Genomic DNA, 13,278 nt, shown 5'->3' with positions numbered 1-13,278 from the left:
CAGACTTGTAACCCACCAAGGACCAGTCCTTTCTTTTCATGTCCATTGCATTTGAAATGAGCTCAAAGCTATTTCTAATGAACTTTTTTATAATTATATAAAACTCCACTTGTGAAGGTAAATCTACTGGGCGTTTCAATAACACTCAGACAACAATTCTGACTTCTACAGTGTCAGACAGAACACATTCAAAATGATAGAGGTTTGAAGAGCAGGGATGTTCTAATTCCAATTTAATGATAATGTCTTTGAGTGTAACAGAGACCACATAAGCAGGACAAAAGGTAGGACAGAAGTTTAAAGCAATACAAATTTATTGATACAAAATGAACAGCTTAAATACAAAGCAAATATTAGATGTAGGTCTATGAATCCAATATAAACAGACATAAGGAGCAGATATGACAGTTCTTCTCCTAGCCGCTTAATGTAGGCAGCATCTGTTGGTAAAGCTCAGCCAGGTTCAGCTCCTCAAAGACAGCAGTCAGCTCTGATAGTGACTTGTAGTCCTTCACTACAAATCCCTGGAGGCTGAGAGAAAGGAAGGCCATGAGAGAAGTGTAAATATTACTGAGACATCCAACACAGAGTCCCAAAATGTCTGAATTTCTCTGTTGCAGGTTTATGATGCATACCTATGTTGACAGAGGGAGGAATATGGGGTCTCTGCAAGAACTTTCATCATCCTCTCTTTGCATTTCTTACCTGAAGAGTCCACATCTACCTTAACAGTCCTTAAACGGTGACAAAACTCCTGAAGAAAAGTTTTTACAGTCAGAGTGGATACTGACATGGGGGAAAAGATGTCACTTTTAGACGAGTACAAAAATATTTTTTTATGCCTCATCTGCAGATTAGTTTTTAAGATCATTTAATATATTAAAAACTTCCAGTTCTCAGATTCTGTAGTTCAGCACTTCACTGCCTTCCTTGACATGATCTTCTTCAAACATGGTGCTGTCATAGACATCTCTACTTTTGTATGTATTCTTTGAAGGACATTGTTTGAGACACTTTTTCTTTGTTCAGATGAAACTTTACAAATATTTCTTTGGGACTTCTCCCAAATTTTATTTCTCTCTCAGCTATTCTAAAGAAGCCATACTTGTTTTTTTTCTCCCCACAACACTACCAACATGAACCACATTATTTAACCGGCTAACTCAGCTCAGTACCCGGCTAATAACTTTATGTTTTGTTTTTTTTCCACCCAGGTTTCCCTAAATTATTTACTACCTTTTCTAATAACAGTTGTTAGAAAACAGTTGTTACTGTGTGAGCAGTAAACAGTCCTTACTGCTCACACAGCTCCAGATCTGCAATCTCTCAACACTTTGGCTCTTTTAGAAAGGATCTCACACTTCAAAATGCTGAATGTCAGCACCTGGCTACTCAAATGATCTAGAATTCCTTCAGAAATTCAAAGCATAAGTTTAATTTTTCCCCCTGTTTCTCAGTTTATCTTTAATTTGTTGAATAAATAATATAATATGGCATGGTCAGTCTACATTTAAAGTCAATTCAGGAAAAAAACACATGTACCTTGATGTTGGGTCTTTCCCCCAGCAGAATAATCAATGGATTGTGTCCTAGTAAAAGTCTACAGGTGAGCTGCAGCTGCTGGCTCCAGCGCTCCAGGAGTCTGATATATCGGTTTTGAGATCTGATGTGGTCAAGCAGCAGAACCGCAGTCCACTCCTGCTGGTTGTCTTTCTCTTCCCCTGTCCCGTCCTGTTCTCCTGTCTGGTCCTCTGTCTGTTCCACACATTCCTGCTGTGACCACAATACATCTGGACACCATCGCTAAAAACATTCAGATATTATTTATTTTTATGAGCCTTTACCTGCAAGTATTCCACCAGCTGGAGCAGCATTGGTTCTAGGGGAAGTTCTGCAGCTCGAGCCATCAGCTTCTGCCTGATGTTGTGACACTGAATCTTAGACAGGTCGGTGGTGGAGATAGAAATATGAGGAGGACAGGAAGGGTAGCTGGGTTCTAGATGGAACACTGCACTCACATTCAGCTTCCCGCCTCTCCCACCAGTGCAGTTGAACTGGACCACCAGCCCATCCTGTGCTACAAAAAGACAAGGCTGTCAGATTTGGATTCTATTTTTTATTTAACCTTTATTTTACCAAAATAAAAATTCAATGAGATTAAAAACCTCTTTTTAACTGAGTAAAAGAGGAAACAAAAAATACAACACAAAAAATACACAGAACATCAGCTTTGCTTTTCAATATAACAGCTGTGGAGAGAAGATGAAATCAACAATTGAAAACAGCTCAAAAATGAACATACATGCAACAATTTATTGCAATTATTGTAGACAAACGGGAGCAGCAGATACTTTTAGATTATAATAAATGCTCATATGGGAGCATTTATTATAATGCTCCCATATGAGCATTATAATAAATGCTATTAGTATGCAATCTTTGAGTCAGATAATGATTTAAGGTTATGGAAGGTATCATGGAATATAATTTTTGTTGATATTTTAATATTTTTAAAAGAATATAATGTTGGAACAGTAGTCACCCATTGGCGGTAACTGGAAGTTGGCGGTTTGGCTTTTTGTCAACCGCCAAACTGTTTAGTTACTTTGAATTTTTGGAAAAAAAAAAAAAAAAAAAAAAAAAAGTTAGCATTTTTGATAAAAATGTGACCTATCCTTTTATAAGCTGTTTTTTTTTTCTTTCTCTTTTTTTCATTACATTTAATCTACCACACTAGATGTTGTAGACGCTGGTATGACTCCTACATAAATGTAATGAACATGTAATTAACTATTATTTACACTTCTGTTAGTAGGGCACATAGCGTTCCAAAATAAATATTTTCATTTCTTGTATTTCAACAAATATTATTTAAAAATTATATCGTCAGCTTCTTTTGCAAATAGCCGTTTGCCAACCCACATTTTCCCCTCTTCTACAATCTTCTCAAGTTATTAGCACTTTCAACTCATGGCTCGTGCTGATTCTGCCTTTTGGGTGTGACGTGAAAGGCACACCCGAGTTTGCAGTAGCAACGTCAACCTGAACGAAGCAACCACCGACAGTATGGCAGGCCGTTTTAACATAACTTTGGTTTTATAGCCCTTACGTTCCAGATATTTCAAATTGGTTTATGACAAGAGTTAAATTAAGAAATCTCCAACTATATTTGTCTCTAACTAGACAAAATACCTATTTCTCTATCTCTAATAATTACATTCTGACTAGTCAAAATGACATCATATTTGCCATTGTTGCATGGAGACTTCAATTCAAGGTACTGTATTTTCCGCACTATAAGGCGCACCGGATTATAAGGCGCACCTTCAATGAATGGCTTTTTAAAAACTTTTTCATATATAAGGCGCACTGCATTATAAGGCGCATAGAATAGACGCTGCAGTAGAGGCTGGAGTTAAGTTATGCATCCACTAGATGGAGCTGCACTACAGGGAATATCAAAACAGTCCGACTCCCGTCGGCGAGGAGAGCCTTCCGCGACTGGGCCGGGGCGTGGCCGGTCGATGGTCACCCTTCTTCGTTCGCGCATAGCATGTTCGTGGAGAACGTGGTGCTAAATGACCTGCAGACGACCTGATTCTAGACGGTGGGTAGGTAGATGGGTCAGTCAAACTTTATTAACAAACCAACGTTCTGACAACTATCCCAGCATGCACCGCGCGCTTCTTCTTCTACGGGGAAAATGAAGTCGGCGGCTGCTTACCGTAGTTGCTAGACCTGTTGTGGCTCAATATTGGTCCATCAGGGTTTCCCCCAGTGTATTATAAGCCTGGCGGCCCGCCATGCTTTACTAGCCCCGCCGCCAGACTAAGCGTTGCTTGTTTACGTTTCTAGGGGGGGGGGGGGGATCGTTTTTTTTTTTTTAAAGCCGGGCTGCAAGCGTCTCTTTTGCTCTTAGGATTTCACTAGCAGAGCAGATTTATCCTTAAGGATAGGTTTATAATAGATAGGTTTATAGTTTATGCATTTAAACCCGACAGCGCGCGGACCAATCACACAGCTGGTGCCTCTGCGCTTTGCCTCTGCGCTTTGCCTCGCGCGCCGCCGCTGCTTTACCTCAGCGGGATCGCGCGCGCCTCCTTTCACTCAAACTGGACTCAAGCTGACCTGTATGTATATTTACATAAACCTACTGTGAGGAATTATGATCCTCTGGAGAACTCTAGGTAAGAGTTTTCGACCTGTCGCGTTAGCTCTGGTTGCGCAGCTCAATGTGAACCGCAGGAATAACTTGTAGCGAATTCAGAGGCGCGTTGTGGAGTGGTGAGAATAATTTATCTTTGTGAACGAACAATTATATGCGGCGTTTACATCTCAACACGCTGCCCAGCGTGTGGCTCTATGTCCGTCTTACCTGTAAAGTTCATGTCTGTGGTCCCGGTTGGCCGGAGTGTTTTTGGATAACGAGCAGCGCTAACCTCATCATGCAGGTTCAGCCTGGTGAGGAGCTTTCGCTCTCTCCTCGGAGTCACGCATCACGCTGATTTTATATTATTTTATTATTTTTTTAGTATTATTTTTCGGTTACACGATGCATCAAACCATATCAAATGCGTTGTCTACTTGGAGTTAATACGCGCGGCCGCACGGAGATCTGAGAAACTCGTCCCATAAACTCGACCAACCAGAATAGTTTCTGTGACGCTTATTAAAAACTCAACAGACACGAAATGGAAGAGCTACTAAAGCCACATTAGCAGCATTGAATTAAATCTCCCGTTTGTTGCTCATCTCTGTGCAGTGCAGCAGATTACCTCATCATGCAGGGCCGGTCCAAGGCTGTATGAGGCCTGGAGCAGAATCTGACTTAGGGGCCCCTTTTGTTCCTAAAAATATCAGCACCTCTAACAGCTTCTGTGTTAGATTTAGTGAAATATGGGAGAAGGGAGTAGTTTAATTGGCCAGCCTAAAAAGCAATAAGTTATAATCGCAGTTTACTAATTTGTATTTGTAAATTCAAAGATTAAACTCACAGCATCCGATTGTTGCTATGGTAACAAAACAATCTAACTATGAATATTGTTCTTTGAAGTTTTACAAAGTAAACTTGCCAGCTCCTTAAAATCTTGTATTTAAATGTTAAACAATTTAAAATCATTTAATTTATGTATGCCTAAACAATTGAATAAAATTTAACAGCATTGATCATCTCAATAAAAAAGTGTTACATTTATGTATCTGTGGTCTGTTTTAAAATATTAGCATTTATGGGGCCCCTGAAGCTCTTGGGGGCTTGATGGAGCTGCTGACTTAATTTGGATTAAACAGAAGTGCAAATTTGTTTTTAGACTAGGTGTGGGTTTAAATAGCATTTCACTCGAGATCTTTTCCCATAACATATAATTACACAGTAATACTTTTACATTTCCTGTCAACTTAACATCTTTTAATACAAAACACAGAGGACCGACTCGACGCCCCGACCACCGGGCTTAGCAAGTTTTCTGGGGGAAACCCTGGGTCCATATATAAGGCGCACCGGATTATAAGGTGCACTGTCGGCTTTTGAGGAAATTGAAGGTTTTTAGGTGCGCCTTATAGTGCATAAAATATGGTATATGATGAATTGCTGATTATCTGAAACATACATTTCAGATATCTACAATTAAATTATGACATAATGCATAAAGTCCAGGTAAATATAAGATATCTCGATTGTAGTTTTGACTAGTCATAATTCTAATTAAAGATATCTTGAATGACATATAGATATCTTAAATTTATTTTTAGATAGGAGATATGGCAGGCCGTCCCTCCAGCTTGGCTAAACCAAAATAGTCTTAAAGTCCATGAAGATTTCTATCTCCTCATTTCCAACATTGCCCTTTCTACATTGTGCAATTTTGCGTAGAAAATATCAAATTCTGCAGGCAACTGTTTGGGCAGCTCAGTGACGGCACAAAGGGGTTTATACAGAATTCTTAATTCAGATATCTAAAATTGTACATTTAACTAGTCTTAATTACGTTCGAGATTTCTTAAATTGTTGTGTCCCATCAGATATTTTGAGTTATTATTCTTGCTATTCAGAGTTTTAATGCAGATATCTTAAATTCCTATTCCAGATAGTCAAAATGTAGTTTTGTGTAGTCAAAATAACTCTTTAGATATCTAGAATGTAATTAGAGATAATAAGACAAAACCGAATTTATGTTAAAACAGCCTGCCATACCGACAGAGCAAGAACAACCAACGTACCAGACTGTTGAACAATTTGGAACTCTCCGTCTCTGCAGTAAATGGACGATAAAACTGAAACTTCCTCAATAGCTGCGTCCGACATGATCAACGTTCACACACTGTCGCCCTCAGCAGCTTCATAAATACCCCATATTTTAAAGCACTACATTCGATTGGTGATTTTTTTTTTTTTTTGCTCACGTTCGCTTTTCATTACTGTCCGGTTTTATGAATTGAGTTGTTTTAGTGTTTACTGGTAACCAGCTTCTTTTGACATTGGTGGCTGATGCTATCCCTGACGTTACAGAACCAAAGGACCCCGATTAGCTGTCCTCGGTGACGCCTTACTCTAAACGTTACAGTACAGAAAATATGGCAAGTCGTTTTAACATAAATTCGGTTTTACCGCCCTTACATTCCAGACATCTCAAATTGTTTTGTGACTAGACATTTTAGCGATTTAAGATATCTCTAATCATATTTCGACTAGACAAAATAACTATTTTTACATTCTGACTAGTCGAAATGACGTCATATTTACCATTGACTTGTATGGAGACTTCAATTCAAGATATCTGAAATACACATTTCAGATATCTACAATTAAATTATGACTAATTTAAAGTAAATTCAAGATATCTCGATTTTGGTTTTGACTAGTCATAATTGTAATTAAAGATATCTCTAATGACTCCATAATTCAATATATCTTAAATGTATTTTTGGATAGGAGATACGTAGTTTTGACTAGTCAAAACTACATTATAGATATCTTAAAAGCAAATAATGACTAGACAAAACTAAATTAAAGATATCTTGAATTGTAATTTTGACTTGTCAAAATTCTTTTTAAGATATCTCTAAATGAATTTGAGATATCTTGAATTACACAGCTTTTCAAGCTATCTTAAATTGACATTCTGACTACTCAGAATGACATTATTGATATATTGAATTAGTATTCTGTCTAGTCAAAACGTCCCTGACTTGCGTAGCAATTTAAAAGTTTAATAAAACAATGAAAAATAGAGAAAACAAAAAAAGATGTTTGAATATGCGCCACTTTCATGTTGAAAATGGTTTGATAATTTTAGCTTTTCAAAGCTGTTTTTAAGTGCGTTCGGTTCGTCGGAAATGAAGACAGGAAATTCTTTGCAGATATCAGAAGCAGTCTTATAGTTTATGAAGTTTTGCTACCTCCGCATTTCTAATTTGTAGCATTTACTGGCAATTTTGTGCAGGAAACATAAAATTCTGCAGGCAACTGTTTGGACACCACAAAGGGTCTTCCACGTCATTCTTAATTAAGATATCTAAAATTGTAATTTTGACTAGTCATAATTGTGTTGAAGATATCTTAAGTCGTAATTACAGATATGTCTCCCGTCAAATGACAGATCCAGTGATGTCACTTGAGATATCTTGAAAGGAATTTTGACTCGTCAAAATGTAATTGAAGATGTCTTGAATTATTATTCTTACTAGTCAGAATGTAAATACATATATATTAAATTACCATTCCGGATAGTCAAAATGTAGTTTTATCTAGTCAAAATGCATTTTTAGATATCTGGAATGTAATTACCGATTGTCAGACGAAACCGAATTTATGTTAAAACGGCTTGCCATACAGAAAAGGCAATCGCAATTGTGTGGTAAAAATGTCTTACAAAAGTCGGGACGTACTGATTTCATATATTGATTTAATATTAATATATTCATTGAAGGAAATAAAAGACAACTCACCAGTTTTGATGTGATTTAAATGCTAAATATCATTTGACAAAATTAACCATAATTTTGTTGTTGTTGTTAAATTACAAAGTAGAGGAACCCCGCATCTTTAATCAGGGTCTAAAATATTTGATACTTTCATCAAGCCATTGGGGGTGGTAAATTGGGGTGTCTAATTGAATCAGGGCTTCTCTGTGTTGACTAAACACCTGGAATATAGAGAATTTTACATTCTGTGGTGGTAGCTCTACCCTAACCCTAACCCATTATCCTTACGTCACACCTTTGCTACATGAAACAGCCTTGCATCCAATGGGGAATTGCTTTGTCTGTTGTTTCAACATTGACTCACAAACACGCAAATTCAGTCCAGAACATTTGATTATATCTTGTAATACAATTCCAATGACTGTGAATAAGACTTTTTGAAGAGCTTTTTTCAAAAACTTTTTTACATTTATATATGCATTTCCAAACCTTTAGAGTGTCTCTGTGCTGCTATATTGGAGGTACTCAGTGTGATTAACAAGCAGAAGCAGAAATTTGTCCCAGGTCTTTCTGTTCAGGTTGCCCATCCATGACTGATCAGAGATGACATCTGGAGGCCTGCTGACCAGAGGATAGTAACATACTTGAGTAACATTTTGGGAAAAAACATACTTTTTGGTTTAGGTTTTCTACATCATGTTTTGTTTTTTGTTTTTTGCTTTTACTTGAGTAATATTATTATGAAGAGTTGCTACTGATGCTTAAGTAAAATTTCTGGAATAACTTCACAGAGTGAAAAACAAACATGTTTTAGACAAAAATGCACCAGACATATGCACACCTGCAGTTTATGTTCAGATGAGACTGTTTGCTATTATATTATAATTTAGTCTGTCTGATTGCATCATTTTAATGATCAGTTGCTCAGTACCTAAGTAGCTTTATTTTTTTACCAAATACATTTTTACATAAAGTTCTTACTTGAGTAACTTCCTACATGGCTGATTTTTATTTTTACTTGTTTTTTTTTTGTATGTTTTTTTTTACTTTTATTTGGGGCAACCTGACAGAAGCGAGATTGACATTCACCGTTGCCACCAATTCCTCTGACCACCAGGCCTTCTGATCATCACCAGCAGGCAAGGCAGGTGAAGTGTTTTCCCCAAGGACACGACAGAAGTGGGTGTTGAACTGGCTACTCGCCAATTGCAGGCCAAATTCCTACCACAGTCATCATCATTATCCCAATAAAAAGGCATACATATTTGCAAGAACATTTTTACAAATACATTTGAAATGGTTCAAATTGCTAAATTGTATCTCAGCCAAAACAAACTTCCCCCCTGCTTGTAAATTCAAGCAGAAGACCTGAAACCTGTCACTATGTTTACAGTACAGAATCCCTCTCTCCCCATCACTGTGCCTGTTTGCTACATCCTAAATATTAATATAGAAAGATGCTTATTGAAATTGTGAGCATCACAAAAAAGCAATTTGAAAGAACTGCAGTAATAAAGAGAACTAAGTTTAACTCAGTTTAAAACAAAGGAAGGGAGAGTACTTAAAAACTGTTCTCAAGTAAGAGCAGCACTGCTTCAACAGGCAGCTGTGGTTACTATCCAGTAGCCACCACCAAGCTGCACAATAGCTTGGTGGTGGCATCAGTGTGTGAATCTGTGCGTGAATGACTGACTTTAGTGTGAAGTGCTTTGGGGTCCTTTGGAATTTATAAAGTGCTGTACAAATACAAACCATTTACAATGTTACTATTTTCTAACTTGGGGTTGGGGTTGTTTCTTTCTCAGGATGAGTCACAGACATTGTAGAGTAGTTTTTGACGCTAATAATTTAATGAGATTGTTAAGGAACATTCAAAGTGGTAATAACTGAAGTTGTGCATTAACTGTACATCGTTCCTTTTTAGGTCCAAACATAATAACTTAAGTTTTGTTTCTGATCAACTGACGAAAGGTGTGGCACGTCCAGACATTTATCTGTTCTAAGCATTTGATCTAAGAATTTTCTTTTCTTGAAGGTTATGAAATCAAGTTCACCAGTTGAAGGTTTACCACTACTGTGAATAAGATTATAGGTGTTATGATGCATGTAAACATTTTCAGAAAATACATTTTCAATATAAATAATGAGTCTTTGAATGTGAAATGCTATTGGAGCCATTGCAGTTCAGTGCGAAGAGTAGTTGTCTTCCAAACCAAATGATGTGGGCTTGAATTTGAAACTTACCCCCCAGTTTCCTATTGATCAGTGGATGTGTGCTTGTTTGTGAATGCAACTAGATGAATGTGGCTCTAGTGTAATCCCCTTTAGGTGGGCAGTGTGAGCCAGAAGTGCTATATTCATTCAAACAGTTAATAATTTACCATTTTAATATTAGCACATAACATCAAAACAATCCATTATTGTCACGCAGTGTTGCATGACGTTACATGGTCAAAATCTGTTACCCCCTCTCTTTCATCCTATTGCACCTTAATTTGAAGATGTGGAGGCAGAAAGCAATAGAGCTATTATACTTTCCTGTGATGAAACGTAATAAAAACAGCACAAACTCTTTCATAAAGACACTATATAAAGGTTTGAACCAGTTTTAGGGACATTTGTCTGGGATCAGTGATATATAAAATTGATTTTGTGGTACTACCATCTTTCCAATAAATGTGAGGAATAAGTTGCTGTAGTGTTAAGTTATATTTACAGTTCACAGAATTTCAGAGGGTGTGCTCGAGGTTTTCATTAATGTGTACCTCTGTGATGGACTTATCTGCATCCTGCCTACTTCCCTTTTAAAAAAAGACAAAAAAATGTAATTCCAGGTTAATGGTTATTCTACTCATCACACATATTTTTGTATGTGTGATGCATATTACGTTTGTATATTACTCACTTTAACCCATTTTGGGGGCTGAAAGCCAAACACAGTATGTTAAGACAAACTCATAACCTGTTAAATTCACGTTGGCTGGATTTGTTCATATTTGTCCCAGGAGTTATAAAAATACATTGGATGCTTTTTAACCGACATATATTGTAACATAACCACTATGTTTGTTTTTTTCTATATAAAATACATTTAAGAGAAAATGTAACAGTGATTTGGATAACGGTTGCTGTTATTTCTGTATAAAAATTATTCCATATTTCCACTTGTAAAACTGATTTTTTGGGCAGGTCATGCTGATTTTTAGGTGTGACTGAGATTTGGGGTATAAAAAGGGGCGTGTGCGTCGGCGCGGGGCGGCGCAATCAGAGAGGAAGACGCTCACCGTCAGTCCGTGCAGCGGGAGACTTGATGTGATTTAAAAGTTTGGATAAGTGATCGATCAAAGGAAAATAAGATAACAGCAATCAGAAGTCGCCCCGGCGCCACGGATCGTGCGCTGTCGGAGCTAAATTGGAGCTTGTACTCAGAAACTGCCGCCAGGTGCAAGTGGACGCCAATTTGACGGAGGACGCCGACGGTGCGAGAAGACGCCACCGGGGAGGGAAAGGAAAGATATTCCCGGTGAGATCTGGACTTTACTTTTCTTTTTGGGGATTTTTGGTGGTACCACATTCTTTTTTCTCATTTTGGGGGGGCAGGGGTTGACGAGCTGGATTTCGTTTGGATTGGGGCTATGAATTAAACCGGAGAAATTCTCCCCGCATATGGAACTCGATTGTGGACAATAATCACATTAAGAAAGGAACGGGAAAGTTTGGACATTTACATGGACTGAGTGAATTAAAGTGAAACTAACCTTATTTTTGAAGGATTTTTGGGTTATTTGATCTGTATCAAACTAACTATTATTATTTCTTAGTTGGTGGTTCCTGTAATAAATCACTGTTGCTAAACATAAACAAAACTTATATTGGATGGTTGTTTTTTTTATTTTATTTCTCAATTAACCAGTGTAACATATTTTCCCTGATGCCTGTGACATAACCCCCTTGCGTGTATTTGTAAGTTCCACTTTAAGTAGAAGTTGAATTTTACAAAATGGTGGCCAGTATGGGAACCAGGATTGTATAATCTCAGGTTTTGTGTTATATATGTTGACACAGTTAAAGAACATTTTGTTGTAGATTTTGAATTTATTTGTTTGAGTGGTTTTTCTGCTCAAGATGGATGACATAACATCTCAACCAGAACATGTTGAGGAAAAAGATACTGATCAGGGTGAGGAAGAAAGGGAAGCAGGTCTTCTTGTAGATCAGGAAGAAGCGATTGACAACAGAGGAGGAGAAGCCTGGGTTACAAGGAGAAATCCTGTAGGTGAAATAACTTCTCTGATTAGCTCCCTTTATGTATCAGATAATGAAGTTGAAGACAGAGAGGAAGATGAGGAAGAATATCTCACTATGTCAGACATTAAAGGCATTAGGGGTGATTTAACTAACATGGGGGTTAGGATTACATCACTGGAAGAAGATTTCCGGGCCTCTGTAGATAGTGCTTTGAATAGGGAGCAAAATATCAGGACATATATAGATAGGAATGTCGAGGCCATGGAGCAATGCATGAACACAGCTTTTAAGGAATTTGAAGCTAAGGTTGTAGACTGTTTGCTGCGACGAGATGAGAAGTGGAGGGCTGAAATAGAGAGGCTGAAGCGCGCTAGACTCTCTACAGCTATTCACGCTTTTGATAGTGTTAGACCAGGTCTCCCCGTGCCATCTGAGCATCTCTCCTCCACCATGAGACCTACTTTACCCGAAATCTCATCTCCACCTTTAGCCCTACCTGTACAAAGTCTACCACAAGGAAGTCTTGGACCTTCACACGCACCAAGGAAGGATCAAACTACTGCCTACATCACTCCAGGAATGGTTCCAGTTATGCCATCAATAAACAGTGGGATGACAGACTTTCCGGCATCAACCTCCCATTTGACCGTTCCTACATCAAGCAGAACACCTGTGATTTATTCCAAACCTCCCGTGCTCTTGGAGTTTCCCACATTTGAAGGTTCAGGAGAAGTTTCTGATGTTTTAAACTTCATTGATCAGTGTGAGACATATCTAACAGTAAGACCCCTGTCTGATCCTGAATTATTAGGAGCTTTAACAGCTGTCTTAAAAGGCTCTGCACGGAGTTGGTGGAGTGTGGCTAAAAACAAGATACACAACTGGCTTGAATTTAAGAACGCCTTTTGTGCTGCTTTTTTACCTCCAGACTACCTTTCAGAGGTAGAAGAGAAGTTAAGAGACATGGTCCAGTTGCCAGAACAATGTCTGAGAGACTTTGCCTTTGAGTATCAAGCACTGTGTCTAAGATGGAAGCCGGACATCAGTGAGGCAGAGCTTGTGAGGAGGATTTTAAACAATTGCAACCCGAAAATAGCAGGCTGTTTG

The 13,278-nt window shown here is 38.0% G+C and overlaps 1 protein-coding gene across 4 annotated transcripts; it reads right to left on the bottom strand.

The window, feature by feature from the left end:
- Positions 1-296: 296 nt before the first annotated feature.
- On the bottom strand, positions 297-6,611 carry rwdd3 (RWD domain containing 3). Of its 4 annotated transcripts, none has more exons than XM_088004051.1 (5): positions 6,220-6,611; positions 1,845-2,077; positions 1,543-1,755; positions 636-754; positions 297-531 (listed from the first exon to the last, which is right to left on the bottom strand). In XM_088004051.1, the coding sequence occupies exons 1-5, from the start codon at positions 6,302-6,304 to the stop codon at positions 417-419; spliced, it is 765 nt and encodes a 254-aa protein (XP_087860177.1). In that variant the 5' UTR covers positions 6,305-6,611; the 3' UTR covers positions 297-416. The 4 variants fall into 4 exon arrangements, with proteins under 4 accessions (XP_087860177.1, XP_087860175.1, XP_087860176.1 ...); XM_088004049.1 differs by having other exon boundaries at positions 1,543-1,773; positions 6,220-6,609; XM_088004050.1 differs by having other exon boundaries at positions 1,543-1,770; positions 6,220-6,603.
- Between the last annotated feature and the right edge of the window lie 6,667 nt (positions 6,612-13,278).

Source organism: Poecilia mexicana, unplaced genomic scaffold, assembly GCF_051168715.1.
Source record: "Poecilia mexicana isolate PSO_F unplaced genomic scaffold, ASM5116871v1 scaffold_3, whole genome shotgun sequence".
In the NCBI taxonomy this organism is placed as follows: Eukaryota; Metazoa; Chordata; class Actinopteri; order Cyprinodontiformes; family Poeciliidae; genus Poecilia; species Poecilia mexicana.
The sequence above is the reverse complement of the archived record's forward strand: the minus strand, read 5'-3'. Positions and strand labels throughout refer to the sequence as shown.

Coding starts and splice junctions, on each gene's coding strand:
- rwdd3 (XM_088004049.1), bottom strand. CDS start 6,304: ATGTCGGACGCAGCTATTGAGGAAGTTTCAGTTTTATCGTCCATTTAC. Junction 2,078..6,219: donor CCAAATTGTTCAACAGTCTG/GTACGTTGGTTG, acceptor GTCTTTTTGTAG/CACAGGATGGGCTGGTGGTC. Junction 1,774..1,844: donor AGCTGGTGGAATACTTGCAG/GTAAAGGCTCAT, acceptor TTGTGGTCACAG/CAGGAATGTGTGGAACAGAC.